Source organism: Ips typographus, linkage group LG4, assembly GCF_016097725.1.
Source record: "Ips typographus isolate SLU linkage group LG4, UJ_Ityp_2.0, whole genome shotgun sequence".
Taxonomy (NCBI): domain Eukaryota; kingdom Metazoa; phylum Arthropoda; class Insecta; order Coleoptera; family Curculionidae; genus Ips; species Ips typographus.
Window position 1 is genome coordinate 1,036,495 of NC_138425.1, and position 19,422 is coordinate 1,055,916.

At 39.0% G+C, this 19,422-nt stretch overlaps 5 protein-coding genes across 10 annotated transcripts; 2 read left to right on the forward strand and 3 right to left on the reverse strand.

Moving 5' to 3' along the window:
* Nucleotides 1–21: 21 nt before the first annotated feature.
* On the reverse strand, nucleotides 22–9,933 carry LOC145727844 (PIH1 domain-containing protein 1-like). The gene is made up of 7 exons (XM_081977685.1): nucleotides 9,760–9,933; nucleotides 9,437–9,518; nucleotides 1,346–1,490; nucleotides 686–855; nucleotides 359–636; nucleotides 167–310; nucleotides 22–112 (listed from the first exon to the last, which is right to left on the reverse strand). Exons 1-7 carry the CDS (start codon nucleotides 9,826–9,828, stop codon nucleotides 77–79), a joined length of 924 nt encoding a protein of 307 aa, XP_081833811.1. The 5' UTR covers nucleotides 9,829–9,933; the 3' UTR covers nucleotides 22–76.
* LOC145727834 (multidrug resistance-associated protein 1-like) lies at nucleotides 2,029–9,441 on the forward strand. Of its 6 annotated transcripts, XM_081977674.1 has the most exons (19): nucleotides 2,030–2,202; nucleotides 3,069–3,155; nucleotides 3,211–3,501; nucleotides 3,936–4,199; nucleotides 4,253–4,446; nucleotides 4,496–4,681; nucleotides 4,739–5,372; nucleotides 5,433–5,941; nucleotides 6,025–6,251; nucleotides 6,306–6,740; nucleotides 6,798–6,956; nucleotides 7,253–7,423; nucleotides 7,482–7,663; nucleotides 7,715–7,932; nucleotides 7,985–8,180; nucleotides 8,245–8,435; nucleotides 8,497–8,613; nucleotides 8,664–8,878; nucleotides 8,940–9,441. In XM_081977674.1, exons 2-19 carry the CDS (start codon nucleotides 3,093–3,095, stop codon nucleotides 9,299–9,301), a joined length of 4,614 nt encoding a protein of 1,537 aa, XP_081833800.1. In that variant the 5' UTR covers nucleotides 2,030–2,202; nucleotides 3,069–3,092; the 3' UTR covers nucleotides 9,302–9,441. The 6 variants fall into 6 exon arrangements, with proteins under 6 accessions (XP_081833799.1, XP_081833796.1, XP_081833795.1 ...); XM_081977673.1 differs by having other exon boundaries at nucleotides 2,029–2,202; nucleotides 7,482–7,932; XM_081977672.1 differs by having other exon boundaries at nucleotides 4,739–5,941.
* Nucleotides 9,934–10,059: 126 nt separating the features above from the next.
* On the forward strand, nucleotides 10,060–10,895 carry LOC145727854 (ribonuclease P protein subunit p25-like protein). Its single transcript, XM_081977695.1, has 4 exons — nucleotides 10,060–10,270; nucleotides 10,331–10,512; nucleotides 10,569–10,688; nucleotides 10,744–10,895. Exons 1-4 carry the CDS (start codon nucleotides 10,175–10,177, stop codon nucleotides 10,880–10,882), a joined length of 537 nt encoding a protein of 178 aa, XP_081833821.1. The 5' UTR covers nucleotides 10,060–10,174; the 3' UTR covers nucleotides 10,883–10,895.
* Nucleotides 10,896–10,994: 99 nt separating this feature from the next.
* On the reverse strand, nucleotides 10,995–12,836 carry LOC145727841 (splicing factor 3B subunit 4-like). The gene is made up of 6 exons (XM_081977683.1): nucleotides 12,651–12,836; nucleotides 12,511–12,594; nucleotides 12,185–12,459; nucleotides 11,870–12,128; nucleotides 11,457–11,813; nucleotides 10,995–11,396 (listed from the first exon to the last, which is right to left on the reverse strand). The coding sequence occupies exons 1-6, from the start codon at nucleotides 12,682–12,684 to the stop codon at nucleotides 11,227–11,229; spliced, it is 1,179 nt and encodes a 392-aa protein (XP_081833809.1). The 5' UTR covers nucleotides 12,685–12,836; the 3' UTR covers nucleotides 10,995–11,226.
* A 341-nt stretch (nucleotides 12,837–13,177) lies between these two features.
* Nucleotides 13,178–19,399, reverse strand: LOC145727837 (rho-related BTB domain-containing protein 1-like). Its single transcript, XM_081977677.1, has 10 exons — nucleotides 18,256–19,399; nucleotides 16,546–16,692; nucleotides 16,018–16,206; nucleotides 15,686–15,958; nucleotides 15,194–15,316; nucleotides 14,912–15,142; nucleotides 14,596–14,856; nucleotides 14,272–14,547; nucleotides 13,989–14,222; nucleotides 13,178–13,935 (listed from the first exon to the last, which is right to left on the reverse strand). Exons 2-10 carry the CDS (start codon nucleotides 16,648–16,650, stop codon nucleotides 13,642–13,644), a joined length of 1,986 nt encoding a protein of 661 aa, XP_081833803.1. The 5' UTR covers nucleotides 16,651–16,692; nucleotides 18,256–19,399; the 3' UTR covers nucleotides 13,178–13,641.
* Nucleotides 19,400–19,422: the final 23 nt, after the last annotated feature.

Genomic DNA, 19,422 nt, shown 5'->3' on the forward strand with positions numbered 1-19,422 from the left:
GGTGATAGTAAAACACTTGAATAACTCAGCAAGTAAATTACATAAACTCATTTAGGAATGATAAACAAAATATATCTCATCCTCCAATCAGTGGCAGTTGAACTGTAAGTATCTAAAAGTGTAAATTGATATTATATTGCGGGCGGATTAGCAAATCAAAACTCACTTTAAAAACTCTGTCAAAACTTGAGGTGGTTTTCTCTGCCCGGACGCAACAAGGTACAAAAATATCCAGAAAGTATCCTTGTAATCTGGCTTCTAAAACAATACGATCCTCTCCAACGTCCAAAGTTATATCACTAGCATCAACCTGTGATGATTTTTTTAATGTGATATTATAAAAGTGAATGAAACTTACAACATCAGGAAACTTAAATTCCCCAAACAAACAGTTGGGTCCGGTTTTCTTTTTGTACAAACGATATTCAGGTTCCCTAACCGTGTTATCTACGGAGGATATCGTTTCGATCATCACGCTCTTACCGTCACCCGTATCGCCAGTCAATTCTTGCATCAACGTAGGTTTTTCTTTTCCCATTTTCTCGTCAATTTCCCTTTGCTGGATACGATGCACTTGCAAAGTGCCGAACGCTTTCCTGTTGACCAGTATGATTTTCTTGTCGACGCAAGCCAACCCTGTACAAATTTCTCCAGTCTGGTTGACCCTTAAATTCGATTTACTTACCGTGTTTGTCTAGAAGAGCCTGGAATACCAAGGCCATTAAAAAGTCCTTGAACGTCTGGTAAGTTTGGATTTTTTGTAAAAATTTCGGGTGAATCGCGATATCGACTGCTTTGGCTTCTACACCGTGTTTGTCTTTCTCGAAACGGACATCACCAATGCTCATTGGTACTCTAAATTTGTTAGTTGTTGTTAGCTAACTACAATGTTGTTAAAGTTTAAAAAATTGTGCCATATCATATACATTTTAGGAGGTTGAATATGCTTTGGTTTTAATGGAAAATGTATGGTAGAATATTAGGCTTTTACTAGTTGATAGGGATAAGTCCTATTGTTAATACTCCAGTACGTTAAATAGAGCCTCAAATTTAAAAATTAGTTTTTTTTGTTAATTTATTGCTCATTGCTACTTTTCCTCCTTTACAAATTTTACACACAACTATTCGATACGTAGTCACGTGACATTATTATTATTTCAAATTGACACACTGTCAAATGACGTCACATAGACCGTTCTGTCCTTCGCTATTCGATTAATGTTACTTTAATTTTTTTTACGTTTTATATCTACTGACTTTCTTGTACCCATTGTATACGAAACTAGTATCAGATTTGTAAAATTTGAAAAACTGAAACTTATTCCTAACTAGACGTTTTGGCTACCTAAAAGTAGCGGCATCATCAGAGTTGATAATCTCCTGGAGTTCAGTTTCGGTGATATCCTTGGGTGACGGTATGGCATCGGTGGTGCAAATGTTGACAAACACCTTCAAATCGGTACCCACTTCTTGGGATTTGATACACAATCCTGTAAATGAACGGTGTTTAATAAGGAACCCATTTACGCAATAAAAGTTCAACAGATTACCAGAACAATGAGCGTTCAAATCTTTAGGGTAACAGTTTCACGTTGTGAAATTTTAAATAATAATTTGTTTAGGGATAAGTTTGTGTTTAGTTTTCGCGACAATGTTATTTGCCATGCTGACACTGAATTTTAATTCAATTTTCTAAAGGGTTATTTTTGCGTAAGAAGGAACCACTCGAAAAATTTGGAATGCCATTCAGGAAAAAAGTTTTACATTCAATAGATAATGGAATGGAATGTCGTCAAGAAGCACCTCTAGAAATTAATGTGTCATTGTTCATAAATACTATCGGAACCAAATCTCAACCTGTTTACGGCTTTAGACAGTGGCGTACCAACGACAGCAAGACCCACTATAATACTGCTATTATTTGTCGCCTACGCCACTGCAATCCGCGCTTAAATAGAAATCAATCTTGAACAAATATGTAATAACGTTACTATCAAAAATGCGATTGTAAATGAAATAGATGCTTTCGAGTTTCATTCAGTCGCTATCCGGTGTTTTGCGGAGCCGGTTCTTTGTTATTTTACTGTTATAACTATAATAAACATATCAAATAGGATTTTGCTCAATTACAGTAGTTTTTGCAATAATTATGCTGAAAGTTACATCAGTGTAGAGAGTAACTCATTAGTGACCAACATTGGGGTGAGTATTACATGTCATTATTGGATCTGTATAATCTTATCTTGAAAAACTGTGAACAACCTTGTTTGTGATTAGTATTACTAATGTGTACCACTCCATTTTCTGCATATCATTGAAGGTATATGACTAAAAACTAAAAGTGATTTTTTGGGTACTGGAAGGTGAAGGTTATTTTCTTGAGAGAGTGCTTCTTAAAATGCTTTAGATGCAAAAGTTCTTGATTGATACGTGATTCAGGTACAATTAACATCTGTGAACTATTTTAAAGAAACAGATTATTAACAAATTATATTAAAAAAATATCCATTTTGCATAGTTTCAAGTGTTCAAATATCTTAAGACTGGTTCAGGTCAACAAGATTACTAATTAATACAAAATGATACTAAAAATGCAATGCACTCAGGTTCAATCGCTTATAAATAGCCTGTTTTACACTTTATCAAAAATTTGTTTATTTTCTGAAAACAATAAGCAAACGCGTTTCAACGTTCTCCAAACCGTCAACAATAACACGAAATGTTTATCAAGCCTACTAAAATACAATTTTCTAGTTAAATATTACAAAAAACTACGTTTTTTGCCATGTTGTTTAGTAAATTTACATGAATTATTACACATACTACATGAATTATTACAAATTATAGTATTGCATTATCCGGTAGTCTCAGCAGGGATTTAAGCGATAAATTGTACAAAATGATTTTTGAAATTCATTGCACTGACATTGCATTAAAATTTGTCATAAAACAAACTCATTGCAAATATGATAACATCTACAAAATATAGTCAAAGTTTGTTTTACCCGATTATACTTTGTGTGTTCAATCTGAAAACAAACTTTTGATTTATGATAAGGCATTTTCAGTGACAAAGAGAAAAAACAATAAAAATGACGAATCAATCCTGGTTTAACAGCGAAGGTCTGGACAAGTTCTGTGGATCAGCTTTTTGGGTATAAAAACATGTTTTCTCCTTAAAGTGGAGTCCTAATTTTTATGCAATTTCAGAACACCACATTGACATGGGAGACCGATGATCCCCAATTTACACCATGTTTCGAGAAAACCGTCTTAGTTTGGATACCGTGCTTGTTTTTGTGGTTTTTCGCCCCCGTCGAAGTCTACTATCAACGATCCAGCCTCAACAAATACATCCCGTGGAACTGGAAAAACTTCTTCAAAGTGCTGATCAACACGTTGATTTGCGCCGTTTGTTTGAGCGACTTTATTCTTAGTACTGGCGGTGATGTGGTGGTAAAAGTGGACATTTTTATGCCCTTACTGAAACTAGTGACTTTCGTAAGTTGTGTGTCCTACAAGGGTATTTAAAGTCTTTTCCGTCGACCACGTATTAACAGCTTTTTTAATGGACGATAACGGATACAAAATCGTTCATTAATGAGTCCCATTAATGCACGATTTTATCAAAGGCAACCAAATAGGTTTCATAGTATAGTTCTATTCTACTTTATTTGTATTAAACAGAGAGAAATAGACGCATATTATTCAGTTGACATCCACCATTAACGACAGAACCAACTGTCACTGTCATTGTCAACGGTGCCTATGATTTCGGTTTACCGTATTGCCTATACAACTGACAATTAGTTTTTTTCAAACTTTTTAGAATAATAAACATTTATTATTAACTACAGTCGACGGAAAAATGTTGTAACCAACTCTTATATTAATACACTCCTTGGTTAAATAACTAATAAAGTCATTTGTTGCAGGGTTTGGCTTTAGTGATAGCGTATCGAAACAAAGTATATGGAGTGCAAACTTCGGGGACGTTGTTTATATTCTGGTTTCTGTGCACAGTATGTGGGATTTCCCGGTTTAGGAGCCAAATTCGATTGGCTCAAAGCGGGGAACCGTTGCCCGATTACTACGAATACCTCAGTTACATGATGTACTACCCTTTGGTGGTGGCCATGCTTTTGTTGAATTGTCTTGCCGAAGGACTACCGAAAGTTTACCCTTATGGAAAATTCGAGGTTAGTCTGTCTACATGACCAATTTTTTAAATTAAAACCCCTATATATTCTAGAATCCAAGCCCAGAGCCACGATCCAGTTTTCTGAACAGAATCACCTTCTGCTATTTAGAGCCTTTTATGTACAAAGGTTGGCGCAACCCTTTGGAGATGAAGGATATGTACGATATAGAACCACGCAACACTTCGTCAGATCTGGTACCCGATTTCGAGGAACGATTTGCCCGATCGTTGGAAAAAAGCAAAAAGTGCGGAAACTATAAAACTGTTTCCATACCTTACTTTTGTCGTTTTTAGGAAATTCCAAGAGAAACAGTCCAAATCAAAAGTATCGTTCAATCTGAAAGACGACAGTTCCAAAAAGAGGAAGGAAACCTCAATCGTACCGGCTCTGTGGAAATGTATTTGGCGTCCCTTTACTTTCGGTCTTTGTATACGTCTCATCACTGACGTAATCCAATTCGCCAATCCGAAACTTTTGGGGTAAAATTGTTTACTTCAACTAAAAAATAATAAACTACATCCCTTGTACTATTTCAGACTATTAATATCATTCACCGGATCGGATGAACCAGTTTGGAAAGGCATCTTCTACGCGTTCATCATGTTCGCGGTGGCCACTCTGATGACTTTGATCAGTAGTACGCAAGCCGATCGATTCTTTGTGGTGGGAATGCGTGCCAAAACTATTTTGACCGCTGCCATCTACCGAAAATCTCTAAGAATCTCGAATTCGGCCAGACGAAACAAAACCACCGGTGAAATTGTGAATTTAATGTCGAGCGACGCGCAAAAGTTCCAAGAACTGGTCATGTTTGTTAACATGCTGTGGACGGCTCCCATCAGTATCTGTCTAGCCCTGGTGCTGCTCTATCAAGAACTGGGGGCGGCAGTGTTTGCCGGTTTGGCAGTGATGATTACCTTGATGCCCATCAACGCTTTGATCGTGAGCAAAAACAGAAAATTGCAAGTGAAACAAATGAAGAGCAAAGACGAAAGAGTGAAAATAATGAACGAAATTTTGAGCGGAATCAAAGTGCTCAAGTTGTACGCGTGGGAAGAAAGTTTCGAGCAACAAGTCATGAGAATAAGAAATAAAGAAATCCAAACTTTGACTACAGCTGCGTATCTTAACGCTGCCAGTATGTTTATTTGGAATTGTGCTCCATTCATGGTACTACTACAGTGTGGCAACACTGTAAACGTAATCTTTAACTGTCTCGTTTTTTTGCAGGTCTCCTGTGTTACATTCGCCACTTACGTTCTCATGGACGAGAAAAACGTTCTTGATCCCTCCAAAGCTTTCGTATCGTTAGCGCTACTGAATCTCCTCAGGATGCCGATGTCCATGTTGCCAAACGTAATCAACCAGCTGGTACAAACTTGGGTGTCGGTCAAAAGGATTGACTCTTTTTTGAACGCCGACGAACTGGAACCGTACGTGACTCATTACGAGTCCAAATCGGAGCCAATCACAATCGAAAACGGCACGTTCAGTTGGGGCGAGGAACCCGTCCTCAAGAACCTCAACATCAAAGTGGTTAAGAACAGTTTAACCGCAGTAGTGGGCGCGGTGGGCTCAGGAAAAAGTAGTTTGATTAGTGCCATTTTGGGTGAAATGGACATAGTGTCCGGTACAGTAAACACCTACGGGTCTATAGCGTATGTGCCCCAGCAAGCTTGGATTCAAAACGCAACAGTACAAGACAATATTACTTTCGGAAAACCGTTCGACAAGTTAAAGTAAGTGTGGAAATGTTGGTTTAGAACCATTTGGTTACACACTAGTTTATTAAACAATGAAAATTCTAATATTCTTGTTGCAGATATAACAAAATAGTTGAAGCGTGCGCTTTGAAGTCTGATTTTCAAATGTTGGCCAACGGTGACCAAACTGAAATTGGTGAAAAAGGCATTAATTTATCCGGAGGTCAAAAACAAAGAATAAGTCTCGCCAGGGCAGTGTACGCCGATACCGACGTGTACCTTTTGGACGACCCATTGAGCGCCGTAGATTCACACGTGGGAAAACACATTTTCGATCATTTAATCGGTAAGCACACACAAAACTAAAGGAATTTAAATTCAACACTAACAAATCTAACAGGTCCAAACGGGCTGCTTAAAGACAAAACCCGAGTCCTAGTGACGCACGCCATAACCTACCTACCGCAAACCAATCACATAATTTGTCTGACCAATGGTGAAATATCAGAAACTGGAAACTACCCAGACTTGTTAGCGAAAAAAGGAGCGTTTGCTGAATTTATCGTGCAGCACATCACCGAAGAGGTGGAGGACGTGGACGAGCTGGAGGAGTTGGCCACCCAATTGGCAGACACGCCCATCGCTGTGGAATTCACTAGAACTATTTCCAGACAACGATCGCGCTTATCAGAATCCGGTTCGATTGGCTCTCAGACAAATCTCAACGAACTGAGCCGGACTGAATCCAGGGAAAGTCTGCGCAGACGACCTAGCACGTCTGTGAGGAAAATCAGTGGCGTAACCAGGCGAAGCAGCGTGAAGCCACCAGAGAAGAGTAAGTTTATTGGATCATCATCACAGTTCATCTAAAATATTTTTTTCTTCTAACCAGTTATTTCAAAAGGACCAGGCGGCAAGGACAAAGGCAAATTGATTGCGGAGGAAATGGCAGAGAAAGGCAACGTAAAAAGTGACGTTTATATGTACTACTTGAAGGCGATCGGATTGATTGCCATTGCTGGAACTATACTCTTCAGTATTAGTTTTCAAGGTTAGTAACATAATTACACGTAGGAAAGAGAATGATACGATTTTATTGGCTTTTGCACGCCATCTGTTTCACTTCTTGTCGCTGATTGGTTGATAGTGTAGTACGTCACCGGCGGCGGGCGTTTAAAACATGAGATTAATGTAGTTTTTATCATCATTTTTTTTCTATTTAGACTTAATATTTTTGAAAACAAAAAAATACGGGTATAATATTTTCAATCCGTCTTTGTAGTTATGAAATAAAAAAAAATTGTGGGACAGGCCCATTAAAAATCAAATAATTAAATTGCATTACAGTGTTTGGTATTGTGACCAATGTGTGGTTGGGAATGTGGTCGGAAGACCCCAATATGGTCGTGGACGGTGTGGTGGACACGGGACTCAGAGATTTATATCTGGGAGTGTACGGGGCTTTAGGATTTGCCCAGGCGGTGTCGCTAATGTCATCCTCCGTAATTTTCGCTAAAGGTTTCATCCGTTTCACTTAAAAGTTTTTAAACTTTTTCTTATAACGAAAGTGTTTTAGGTAGTATGGCGGCCGCCGCCAAGTTGCACAATTTCGTACTGAAAAACGTTATGCGTTTGCCCATGTCATTCTTTGACACCACTCCATCTGGTAGGATTTTGAGCAGATTTTCTGGGGACATTATTGGAATCGATATGAGACTGCCTATGGCGTTTAACGTTTTCTTCCAGAATACTTTTAGGGTAAGAATTTTTTTAAACACTTTCAAAACTACAAAATCTTGTACCTTACAGGTTCTGGGTACATTAGGTGTGATTTGCTCTACTACCCCTATATTTACTGCTGTTATAATACCACTTCTGGGAATCTACGTGTTTATTCAACGATATTACGTGGCAACGTCCAGGCAATTAAGGAGAATCGAGTCTGTATCGCGTTCTCCCATTTACTCTCACTTTTCGGAAACCCTAACTGGGTGTCACGTGATTCGAGCGTTTGGTCAGAAAGAACGGTAGGACCTGCCTAAACTATGTCACGCCATGTTATTCACGTTGTTTCTAAAGCTTTACAGAGGTGTGCGAGAATAAAATCGACATCAACTTGAAAACCATGTATCCCACAAACAGTTCAGGCCGTTGGTTAACCATTCGATTAGAAACGATAGGAAACTTGATCATTTTCTTCGCGGCATTGTTTGCTGTGCTGGCCAAGGACTTGAATGCTGCTCTTGTTGGGTTATCCGTCAGTTACTCGATGAACGTAAGAGTCGCTTTCATAAAGCCGGATGAATCACCCTATTTGATTTGATTGTATTTCTTTGCAGATAACGAACACATTAAACTTCTTAGTGCGGATGATCTCGGACGTGGAAACAACCATAGTGTCCGTAGAACGTATCAAGGAATATGGGGAAAAGGAAAGGGAAGCAGATTGGGACATTCCGGACAAAAAACCCGCCCTAACTTGGCCTGAAAAAGGCGTTGTCGAGTTTAACGACTACAGCGTCCGATACAGGTATGATTTCATTTGGTCTTCAATTAATTTTGTTCTGTTATTTTTTTTTGTTGATTAACAGGGCTGGTTTAGACTTAGTACTTAAAGGAATTAGTTTCAACATCAACGGTGGCGAAAAAGTCGGTATAGTAGGCAGAACTGGAGCCGGCAAGTCCAGTTTAACTTTAGGACTGTTCAGGTATGCAATACTTTCTCCACAAATCCTACAACTTTCACGGTTGATCCTAGAATTATTGAGGCGGCCGGTGGTAACATAACGATTGATGGGAAAAACATTTCCGAGCTGGGTCTTCACGATGTACGATCCCGATTGACCATCATACCGCAAGATGCCGTGTTATTCTCAGGCAGTTTGAGAATGAATTTGGATCCCTTCCAAACCCACACTGATGATGACATTTGGAAAGCATTAGAAATGGCTCACTTGAAAGAGTTTACTAAGGGTAAATCAATAAATTCCAATTATTGGATTTAAGCTGAACTAACAAGTCAAAATTCATATAGGGTTGGCTGCTGGTTTGTCCTATAACGTGTCTGAAGGCGGCGACAACTTATCAGTAGGACAACGGCAGCTTATTTGTTTAGCCAGAGCGCTCTTGAGGAAAACTAAAATTTTGATTCTGGATGAGGCCACTGCCGCTGTCGATCTGGAAACTGACGATCTCATACAGAAAACCATTCGAACAGCTTTTGCAGACTGTACGGTCTTAACTATTGCTCATAGATTGAACACAATCATAGATTCGGATCGAGTGTTGGTGTTGGATAAGGGAAAAATAGCAGAATTTGAGGCACCTGATTCATTGTTAGAAAATAAGAGTTCAATATTTTTTGGAATGTGTAAAGATGCTGGTATAGTCCATTGATTTTTAGACTTAATTTGTACATAAGTATTATTTAATTTAAATGTATGTTTGGTAATAAATTAGCTCTTTAGAAAAATGTCAGGATAAATGTGTAACCAATAGTAAACTTTGTTAAAATAAACATAATTTACTTACCTGGATGTGGTTTAACCAATTTTGATGGATATTCCCGCTGTTTAGTGCCAAATAATTTATCAAGCTCATCATCAGACTGGGACTGAAAAATGTATAAAATCAACAATAAAAATGAGCTATTTCAAGTACTTTTTCATGCATATAGCAACAATACAAGGCTGTAATGACCAATAAAAAATATCATTTCAATCATGAAGCCCAACCAGGTTTTTGCGAATAATTAATGCCACAAAAAAGAAAAATTTGTAAAACGTTTTCAAATGTATCCTCTCCCCTGTATGAAATCAACTTTTAGGTTACAAAAGTTAGGTTATAATACTTACAGTTATTCGTAAATTATTCTCAACAATACTGGAATCTACATCAAGAAAAACTGGCTTGATACCGGCCATAGTCTACACGAGCACTATACTAAACCAAATTTTTGTTTTATCAATAAAAATATTAGGAAAACTACTACAGGAACCGACTAAAAACGAGCTAAAAACAAATGTTTGTTTATTTTATTTCAAATAACCAAAAATGACAGAACCCCTCATAATCGACAGATGACCACGTGGTACTCTACAATATGGCACACGTACTGATCACGTGAGAGAATACACAAGTGCCTTTGTTTTTCTAACAGTAACCTAACCTTAATCATACTTGTTTTGTTTTATTTTTCATTTACTCATTAGAGGCTTGTATCAAATATCAAATCCAACAAACTGTGCATTGAAATTATTGTAAAATAATATGGAAAATTACCGCAAAGGACGTAATGATGAAGAAGCCCTGGAAAAACTGAAAATCCCCATTACAGATCTTCCAGCCGATTTCCTATGGATGCAGGCAAGCACCAAGTTACAAAATCTGCTTAATTCAACATCAACAGACTTGTGATTTTTAAAGGTGAGAGGTGGCAGTAAAATCCGAAATTTGCTGGAGTATGCCCTGCAAAACTTTCCAAACACAAAAACTGTAGTGTGGACAGGTTTCGGACCGTCAGTAGGCAAAACTATAACTTGTGCTGAAATCATGAAACGTGAACACAAACAGAAGCTGCATCAAATCACCAAGCTGGGTTATAGGATGTAAAATAATGCTGAGGTTTTCCTTCATTTTGCTTTGTGACAATGGTGATTTTCAGGGTAAATGAGTATTGGGACCCCATAATTCCAGATTTGGACCAGTTGGTAGTTAAAAGAAAACTGCCATTGATACACATATGTTTGTCAGCTGAAAAGTTGAGTGACAAAGATGAATTAGGGTAGAGTTGAGATTGCAGTTTTCTAAAAAATGCACTAACAAACTTACTTTTGTAGATATCAAGCTCCTGGTGAAATTATACCATTTAAAGGTCAGAACAATGGTCAACTAAACAGAAAACAGCCAAATAGGAATTACCATAAAAGTTCACAGCACAACAGAAATCAGAACAGTAATAGGAGTAATAAAGTTTGATTTATGGATTAAACTTTTTTTTTATTCTCATACTAGTGGATTTTTGTTCTTATTTTAATAGAATATTAATGTGGCAAGGCAGCTTTTAAGGTATAAAAATTAAAAAGTAAACTTCTACACAGTTATATTCAGTTTAATTTTAACTTTATGTTTCATCAGAACAACATGGATATAAAAATTCAAGTAGTCAGTTAAATTCTCTTGAAGGGTTCAGTCTCTTTTAGGGCTGTTATGTAATTATAGGAACGGGCACGAATAATCGAATAAACAAAGTACACCATAAAAAAAACGCCAGCAATAATGAACATAACCCCCAAAACAGCCAGAACCTTTCCCAACCTTCATCAGTTTTGAATATTGGGTGGCGGCGGAGGAGGACCCCTGGGTGGAAAAGCCGGTCGCGCCGATCCTCCTGCAAAATTGGGCGGTGGAGGAGGTCGCCAGTTTGGCGGTGGGGGTCTTCCACCCGGTGGTGGAGGTGGTGGAAACATTCCCGGAAAATTACCTCCTGATCCTAGTTTTGGGTTAGTTATTGTCAAGGTTATTGTTAAACAGTTTACAAAAAAAATCTTACCAGAGCCTGGTGGGCCAGGTGGTGGTGGCGGCATACCAGGTCCTTGCCATGGTGGAGGTGGTGGCATCATTCTTGACATTGCTCCCGCTGCCGAATTAGATGGCATTGGAGGTAAAGGAGGACGTGCTGGTGCGCCAGATCCACTGGAAGGTGGTGGTGGTGGAGCACCAGGTGGTAGGGGTGGTTGTGAAGGAGGTAATGGTGGTGGAGGAATGCCAGCTGGGAAGGATGATGGTGGAGGAACTGGAGGCGGAGGAGGCGGAGCTATTGAGGCAGGAGTCGGCGGTGGAGGAGGCATCATGCCGCCTAATATAACTGGTGGTGGTGGTGGGGCCATTGTCATTCCTTGCATCATACCTGTTAAACAATTATAATTGCAGTCTGCTCAGTATTAATGTAAAAACAAAACTCACTCATAGGAGGTGCATCAGCAAAAAGTTGATGAGGCCTGTCAGCTTGAGACAATGGATTTTGGGCCGCCAATAGACGTTCAGCTGCAGATCCATGCCTTTCACCTTTTGAGTCTTTTTTAAATGCATAGGAAACAGAAATTGACCTGTTACACAAATACTGCCCATTCATAGCTTCAATAGAAGCATCTGAAGCCTCAAAACTGGCAAAATTGATAAATGCAAAACCCTTTGAATTACCGGTCTCTGGATCTCTCATTATCTATACAGAAAATAAATGTTAGTCAGTAAAACTACACAGTTAATACAGTAACAGACTTTAGGTGTTTGCAGTATAACACCAAAAGCTGAAAAAGTGTCATAAAGCAGCTTTTCATCCACTTCAGGATCCAAATTCCCTATGAAAATGTTTGCCCCCACATCCAAGTTCTTTTGATGTGCTGAGGCTTTGTTAACTCTTATAGGTTTCCCATATAGCTTTATCATGTTCATTATTTTGATGGCATAATCAGCATCCTCTTCTCCCATAAACTCAACAAATCCATAGCCCTGGTGCATCATTGTAACGCGGTCTTTGGGCATGTGAACATTCACTGGACCAAACTATATTAGTACTTTGAAATGTAATGCAATATACAACCTACCAAGAGGTCCAGCTTGTACAAATAGTTCCCACAACAGAGATTCGGACACTTTGTCGTCCAAACCGCCCACGTAAATTGTGGCATCTGAAAAGGGACACAAAATTTGAATGAAAATGCTATAGTGTAATGGGAGTTTTTACCTCGGTTTCTTTCCGCTATAGGGCCGTTGGCCATATCTTAAGGAAAGTCAGGTATTACCTGTAATTCTAATAGTATATTCTTATAATATTTATAACCATTTAGATTGTTTTCTGTACAGAAATCGATACCTCTTTGAACCAAGCGCACAGCAATCAGCAACAAACCAAAACTAAAGTACAAAACAACCTAACCTAACCTAAAAATGTCATTGCTTCTTTCCCTTTTTGTTTATCATATATCAGATGGCGTTTTCGGTTGATATGTTTAGTGCAAAGCCAGTGGTATTGCCATCCTGTTTCAATAACATTTGATAGAGAGAGAAACAGATACATTAGTTCTGCACTAAACTTGCCAATCGAATATGCCAACACTGTTTACATTTTTATTCCCTCTTTAAACCTCATAATTTTCTGTTGATATTTAACATTGTTTTTTAGTGTTACTTTGTTCTTTCTGCGGTAAGTATTTTATTCTTCTTTAATTTTCTAGAATCAAAAGGTCCTGAATAAAAATACAAAAACCCAAATAGAATAAAGTGATTTATTAAAGTAGATATATTATAAAAAGGTTTGGTTGTTGTTCAAAAGGTACTGATACTTTCCAATTCAAAGAATTACTTTTATTTATTAAGAGAATGATTAAGTAATTAACATTTTTGTAAAGATATAGCAATGAATAGTTTAATTGAATCTGTCTCCTGAAACCTGAAACTACCATGCAGAAGTTTTATTTTAAATTTCTAAGGAATTGTAAAAACAAAAGTAATTCTTTGTGATTTCCAATATATCATATTATATGAAAGTCAGCCGAAGTTTTCATAAATTCTATGACTAATTGGGCACAAAATATCCACTAAATAATTGTTACATGATTATAATAACGCAAAGGTGAGAAGAATACAACTTTACTCATGAGGTTCTTCCACATCATCCGAAACTAGTGCTACCATTTGGTATTTTCTCACCCGGCAAGTAAGGAACCTAAATAATATCAAAGATTGCTTGTAGAGAGGGCAGGATCAGACTCGGATTTACGCGAGAAGCAGAGACATCCAGAACTGTTCCTTTCGTTCGGTTTCAGCTCCTTGTCGCGCTCCGCCAAACATTTCTGGTAGTAGTCGTAGTCTTTCAAGTACCAGACTGGCGGCCATCTGTGCTCGACCAAATAAGCCTGATTATCCGAATGGAGCAGGCGCAAATTGCGCGGCGACATGCGACACAGCATGTTGTAGTTGATGCAAAGATGGTTCATGCACCAATCGGCTAGCTGATGTCCGTTGTGCAGCTGCACAGTTTCAATTATAAGGATAACAGTTTGTGTGACCAAGGTTTACTAACCTTGACGGGTTCTAACAGTCTTAAACACTGTTCGATTGCTTCCGAGGGTTGCAAAAACTCTAAGTCTTCGATGACCCGCTTCTCAACCAAATTGACTAGTCTTGGCAGACACAACCGGTTGGCCAATTCCAAAATGTTGACGCATTTGGACGCAGACACTGCCGGGATCTCGTCCGTATACAGGAAACAGAGCAGCTTGTGGAAGGTGTATTCACGGACCCCGGGAAATTCAATCTGCACTAAGTTACAATTTGAAATTTTGAGCATGTGTCAGACAGCTTACCACTTTGGCCTGGCCCTCGCGAAAATCACCACTAAACATGGCTTTCATGACGTCACAACGGGCAGCCAACATGGACTTGTGAGCCGTACACACACCGTCATCCAACTCGAAGATGACGTCAGCGAACAAACCTTGGTCTAGACAAATGTCTTGGAGTCGACGTTTCAAAAAGTTTTCGTAGTTTTCATCGGGGGGATCGGGTGCAACGAACGGGTGTTTGGTTAATAATACTAAAAGCTGGGGCAACTCTAAAAATTCGGCTGCTTCACGTGTTTCCTGAAAATAGTTTGATTTAACTTTATATTGATATAATTGCATCAGTACCTCTAAATTAAGTGCGCTACGATCGACGGTGCCTGTATACGCAAACTGTAAGCACTGTTGCATAGCACTAGGAGTCACCAGTTTCGATAGGGTGACCACCGTTTGGCCTTCGGGTTGAACACTGCGAATGCACTGGAAAGCCGGATGTTCCAACTCTCTGGCAGTTGGTAAAGCTTGACAGCTGGCCCTTCTTTTGCACGTCTTTTGCTCTGCTCTCACCAAACATTCGGTCTCGTCGGCGAAATCACCCAGAGAACTTACCTTAATCATTTACCTGGTTAACCAGTAAAATTGCAGGATAGGTTAAGACACTTACCATACTAGAATCACTAGTGCTACGTGCCATTAAATCGACAGTCAATAAACGATAAAAAGCACCACTACTGGCAGCCAGTATAAATCTGTGCGCAGGAAAACCCATCGAGCCTACTATTAGCACGACATCTGTGTGGGCGCGACTTAACCAAAGATGCTGCAAGTGTTCTGAGTATGAGCTGGCGGTCACGTGAACGTCCGGCTTTAAGGGAGGAGGCGGTTTGAATGGAGCCTGTAATTAGTTTTGTTTAGTTATATAAAAATAATCATAAACTAGTCAAACCTGTAAAAGTGGACGTTGGACTTTCTTCAAATTGGTCATCCAAAACCGCTGTGCCCTCCTTGCTATCAATGCAGCCCTGATTGCGTTTTCAAACACTTCGTTAACTCCGTAGTAGGTGAGAACCTGACAGTAACACAGTTACCTTTAGTTATACAGGTGTGGTAAATCCAAAATCGACCATAGGAAAACCGTGTAACTGACAGAGAAACGTAGATAATTGCAGGCGTGGGACAAAGACAGTACACGAAAAAAATACCAAGTAGGCCATATTTTCAGTACGCTGTTGACAAAATTAATTTTGTCGACGGTATTGGATTTTGGCAACAGCGCACTGAAAATATGGCCTACTTGATATTTTTTTCGTATTCTGTCTTGGTCCCGCGCATGCAATTATCTATGTTTCTCTGTCAGTTACACGGTTTTCCTATGGTCAGTTTTGGATTTACCACACCTGTATGTTATATCAACTATAGTTATGGGAATAAAACTTACAGAAGTCTCGTAATAGTAAAGCCCCAATTCTCTGGCTACTGTTCGGGCTTCGTCGGGCATCACGAGATCGCTTTTCCGTGTTGCCCTCACAAAGGGACTGCGGTCCCGAAAGTGTGACAAATACGCCTCGTCCCGGTACATGTACCGTAGATCGTTCTTGCAGCCGACCAAGAGCACGGGAGTGTTGGGACAGAATCGACGGATCTCCGGGTACCACATGAGCCGGCAATTGCGCAATGATATTGGACTGTTGATGCTGAAGCATAATAGTACCTGTCCAGCGAGCAAACTGTACAATATGGTTTCACCAGGAAGTAAATGCAAACACTTACCACATCTGAACGACCGTAAGCGAATCGACGGTCTTTTTCGTGATCGCCGAAAGTGTCCCACAAACGGAGACTGACATTTACGCTGTCCACGACCTCCCACGATCGTTCTAGGACGTCTTTGTAGATGCGGTATTGGTCGATGGCCCATACTGTTGGAACGTGTGTAGCTAATAGTTGAGCTAATGATACCTAAATCATCAGATATACATCAAGGATAAGAGTAATAAGAGTGAATTGGAAGTATAAATAGTAATTTCACGTATTATGGAAAAAACTGGCACTATATGGCAATAAACCGTTAACTCTTAAACGGTCAGGGAGTTTAGGTATAATTGTCCATGATCCTAAAGCCTGCATTTCCCTCTGGATCTATTATTTAGATTAATTTTGTAAATTGTTCCCTATAGACTGTAGATAGAACCTAATTTTGACGAATACGAGACCAGACAGAACATCTTTTCACTATGGATTAGCTTAGTAAAAAAAAAATCTATTACAAATTGATATAACAATACACAACTGATTCACCTGCTTGTTACAAGCCCTGGCACAAATTAGCCGTGTTTTGCCGACAGCCGTATCGCCCACCACCACACACTTGACCAACTCCTGATGGGGTTGTTCATTATCCATCCCCCAAGACCACGACTCTTATATCCATCACACTGTGGCCCCCTAAAACAAAAAGCCATTAAACGATTATTTAATATAATACTAATTTCCATACATTTTTTGTATCAAAACTGGTTAGTTGATTACTATACAGGTGTGGTAAATCCAAAAGCGACCATAGGACAACCGTGTAACAGACAGAGAAACGTAAGTAATTGCATGCGCGCGAGAAAGACAGAAGACGAAAAAAATATCAACTAGGCCATATTTTTAGCGCGCTGTTGCCAAACGCCAAGTATCACTCAAATACCGTCGACAAAATAACTTGGCGTTTGGCAACAGCGCGCTGAAAATATGGCCTACTTGATATTTTTTTCGTTTTCTGTCTTAGTCCCGCGCATGCAATAATGTACGTTTCTCTGTCCGTTACACGGTTTTCCTATGTTTGACGTCTAACTGTTGACGTCACTTACAAAGTTACGTTTCATCTTTCTCTAGAGCATTAATTGATTTGCAATAGTTCTCCCTTGTTATATCATGGAAGTTCTACGTATTGAAACTTCCATATCTGTATCCTGTATGGTTTTGGTATAAAATCGCGTGCAAAATGCAAATCACATTATAGATATGATAGAAATAATGAACTAGGTATGGTAATTACGCGTATTTATGTAAGCAAATTTACTTTTAGGGCTAAGGAGCGTGTGGTGTGCATAAAAACTAACTTTGGTTCAATTTGAAAAGAAGTTTAACTTGTTTGAGAGAACACGCAAGTGAAATAACAAGTTTTTTTGTGTGATAGACACGCCATTTTCAATCATTGATGACATTCCCGAAACTTGAAAGAAAGTCCACATGTGCAGTATAGTAGTTCGTAGTTGCGATTGGCTAAGAAAAAGCAGCTTTTCTATTTTGACCAATCCAAAACTACCAACCCCCTGTGCTTGTATTTATGCAAATCATTTGGCTGCTTTAAAACAAATTCTAATTAGGTACATGAAGTTTGAAAAATAAAATAAAAGACGCAACCAGTGTGCTTACAGCAACTAGAATAACAATCATCCCTTAAACAGTTGCTATAAGGAACCGCCCTGACAAATAAATTTTTCAGGTGATTACAGAGTATAATACAGTGTGGCACAACAAAATAATCTTACAGAACACTGGTTATACATAGTTATAAATATCCAAAGGGTGGTTCATTGATAAATCAATAAGGGACTTACCCATTCAAGCATCTAGTGTTTATACCGCCTAGACCGGGGCTTTATAATAAACCAAACCCTTTTGGGCAATAAAAATCTCAATTATTGTCCACAGAGTATATAGTAGAGCCTAAAAATAGTTCGGTGTTTATGCGATGACAAAAATATCTTTGTCCAGTTAACTCTTTAATGGGAACCCAAATTACCACTACTTTACGCGTTAACCAAGCCGAATTTCAATACTATGTTGTGGTTCTTGATGAGTTAATTGTTTTGTTGTTTGTTGCAGATGATAACGCGTTATTTTAGTACTAAGAGTGATTTTTTTTTTCGTTTCAATTACAGAGAGGACGTCTTGTGTCGTAAAAGGGCGTGAATGTGTTGGTGGACTTAAAGTGGGATAAAAAATACTTGTACTTACATTCATCAGTTTACGTAGACAACGTAATATCGAAACAGCAACGTCCAAGTGTCCATATACGACGCACCTCGCACAATACACCACCAACAAATGTATATAAACCGATCCAACGGACTTACGAACCTCGACTGGCGCGGTAAGTGGTGACGTAGGTAAGCTTTCGATTATATGGGCCGGTTGAATTATTACAGCCTTGGATTTTGTATGGATGTGTGTGCACTTTATTCTATTGTACACTTTCCAATTCACTTTTTCAGACCCTCAACTACCCTACCAACCTCTAACGCATTCTATTTCCGTTCGGCGAAATATCGCGAATAACGATTTTGTTACCTTTTCCACGCTATATACCTTTAGTACGACCACATAATAATCCAGGGCTGGATTATCCAGATGGGTAAATAATGGACGGCGTTTCCAATGAAAAGATTTTGGCACCGGCCCCGGAATTCGGATTGATTTTCCGCGCGGCGTGACGTCAAAACCGGAGCTAGCGCGGGGTCGACCGAAGTTCATTTAGGAGGTTGAACTCCTCAGACAGGGGCGGCGTTTTGTCATATCGACGAATCAAACAACCCTCTTTCTCAACTTTCTATCCAAAAAAAAGAATTATTATACTACTTTGTTAACAAAACAAGATAAAAGGTCGCATAGTACTGTGCTAACTGAATAATCTGACCAACAACATAATATACAGTGGCTGCCTTCGTTTTCACGCTCCATGGAGCAAGCAGAGCTTTTTTGACGTCACAATGACCTAATTTGACAACTGGTCAAATTAGAGTTTTGCCAAATTACGTCATCGTGACGTCAAAAACGCTCTGTTCGCTCCATGAAGCTTGAAAATGAATGCGTCCAGTATGAAAATTTTAAAAATACAATACATACAGGTGTGGTGACCATAGGAAAACCGTGTAACTGACAGAGAAACGTAGATAATTGCATGCGCGGGACAAAGACAGAAAGCAAAAAAAAATATCAAGTAGGCCATATTTTCAGCGCGCTGTTGCCAAACGCCAAGTATTCAATACGATTTAAAAAATTGGTTAATTAATTTTGTCGACGGTGCTGGATTTTGGCAACAGCGCGCTGAAAATATGGCCTACTTGATATTTTTTTCGTTTTCTGTCTTTGTCACGTCAACCTGCAATTGGTCACTTGACCACA

Bases quoted from the DNA above. Each gene is read 5' to 3' on its own strand.
- LOC145727834 (XM_081977670.1), top strand. From the start codon at position 3,093: ATGACGAATCAATCCTGGTTTAACAGCGAAGGTCTGGACAAGTTCTGT. The intron at 3,502-3,935 runs GTAAGTTGTGTG...CATTTGTTGCAG, and splicing joins TACTGAAACTAGTGACTTTC to GGTTTGGCTTTAGTGATAGC. The intron at 8,614-8,663 runs GTATGCAATACT...GGTTGATCCTAG, and splicing joins TTAACTTTAGGACTGTTCAG to AATTATTGAGGCGGCCGGTG.
- LOC145727844 (XM_081977685.1), bottom strand. From the start codon at position 9,828: ATGGCCGGTATCAAGCCAGTTTTTCTTGATGTAGATTCCAGTATTGTT. The intron at 1,491-9,436 runs GTAAGTAAATTA...GTTCATTTACAG, and splicing joins ATTGGTTAAACCACATCCAG to GATTGTGTATCAAATCCCAA. The intron at 856-1,345 runs GTAGCCAAAACG...TAACAAATTTAG, and splicing joins GATGATGCCGCTACTTTTAG to AGTACCAATGAGCATTGGTG.
- LOC145727854 (XM_081977695.1), top strand. From the start codon at position 10,175: ATGGAAAATTACCGCAAAGGACGTAATGATGAAGAAGCCCTGGAAAAA. The intron at 10,271-10,330 runs GCAAGCACCAAG...TGATTTTTAAAG, and splicing joins CCGATTTCCTATGGATGCAG to GTGAGAGGTGGCAGTAAAAT. The intron at 10,513-10,568 runs GTAAAATAATGC...GGTGATTTTCAG, and splicing joins ACCAAGCTGGGTTATAGGAT to GGTAAATGAGTATTGGGACC.
- LOC145727841 (XM_081977683.1), bottom strand. From the start codon at position 12,684: ATGGCCAACGGCCCTATAGCGGAAAGAAACCGAG. The intron at 12,460-12,510 runs GTAGGTTGTATA...AGTTTGGTCCAG, and splicing joins TGTACAAGCTGGACCTCTTG to TGAATGTTCACATGCCCAAA. The intron at 12,129-12,184 runs GTCTGTTACTGT...TTTTCTGTATAG, and splicing joins TTATACTGCAAACACCTAAA to ATAATGAGAGATCCAGAGAC.
- LOC145727837 (XM_081977677.1), bottom strand. From the start codon at position 16,650: ATGGATAATGAACAACCCCATCAGGAGTTGGTCAAGTGTGTGGTGGTG. The intron at 15,317-15,685 runs GTAAGTTTTATT...TGTTACTGTCAG, and splicing joins TTTACTATTACGAGACTTCT to GTTCTCACCTACTACGGAGT. The intron at 15,143-15,193 runs GTTTGACTAGTT...AACTAATTACAG, and splicing joins TCCAACGTCCACTTTTACAG to GCTCCATTCAAACCGCCTCC.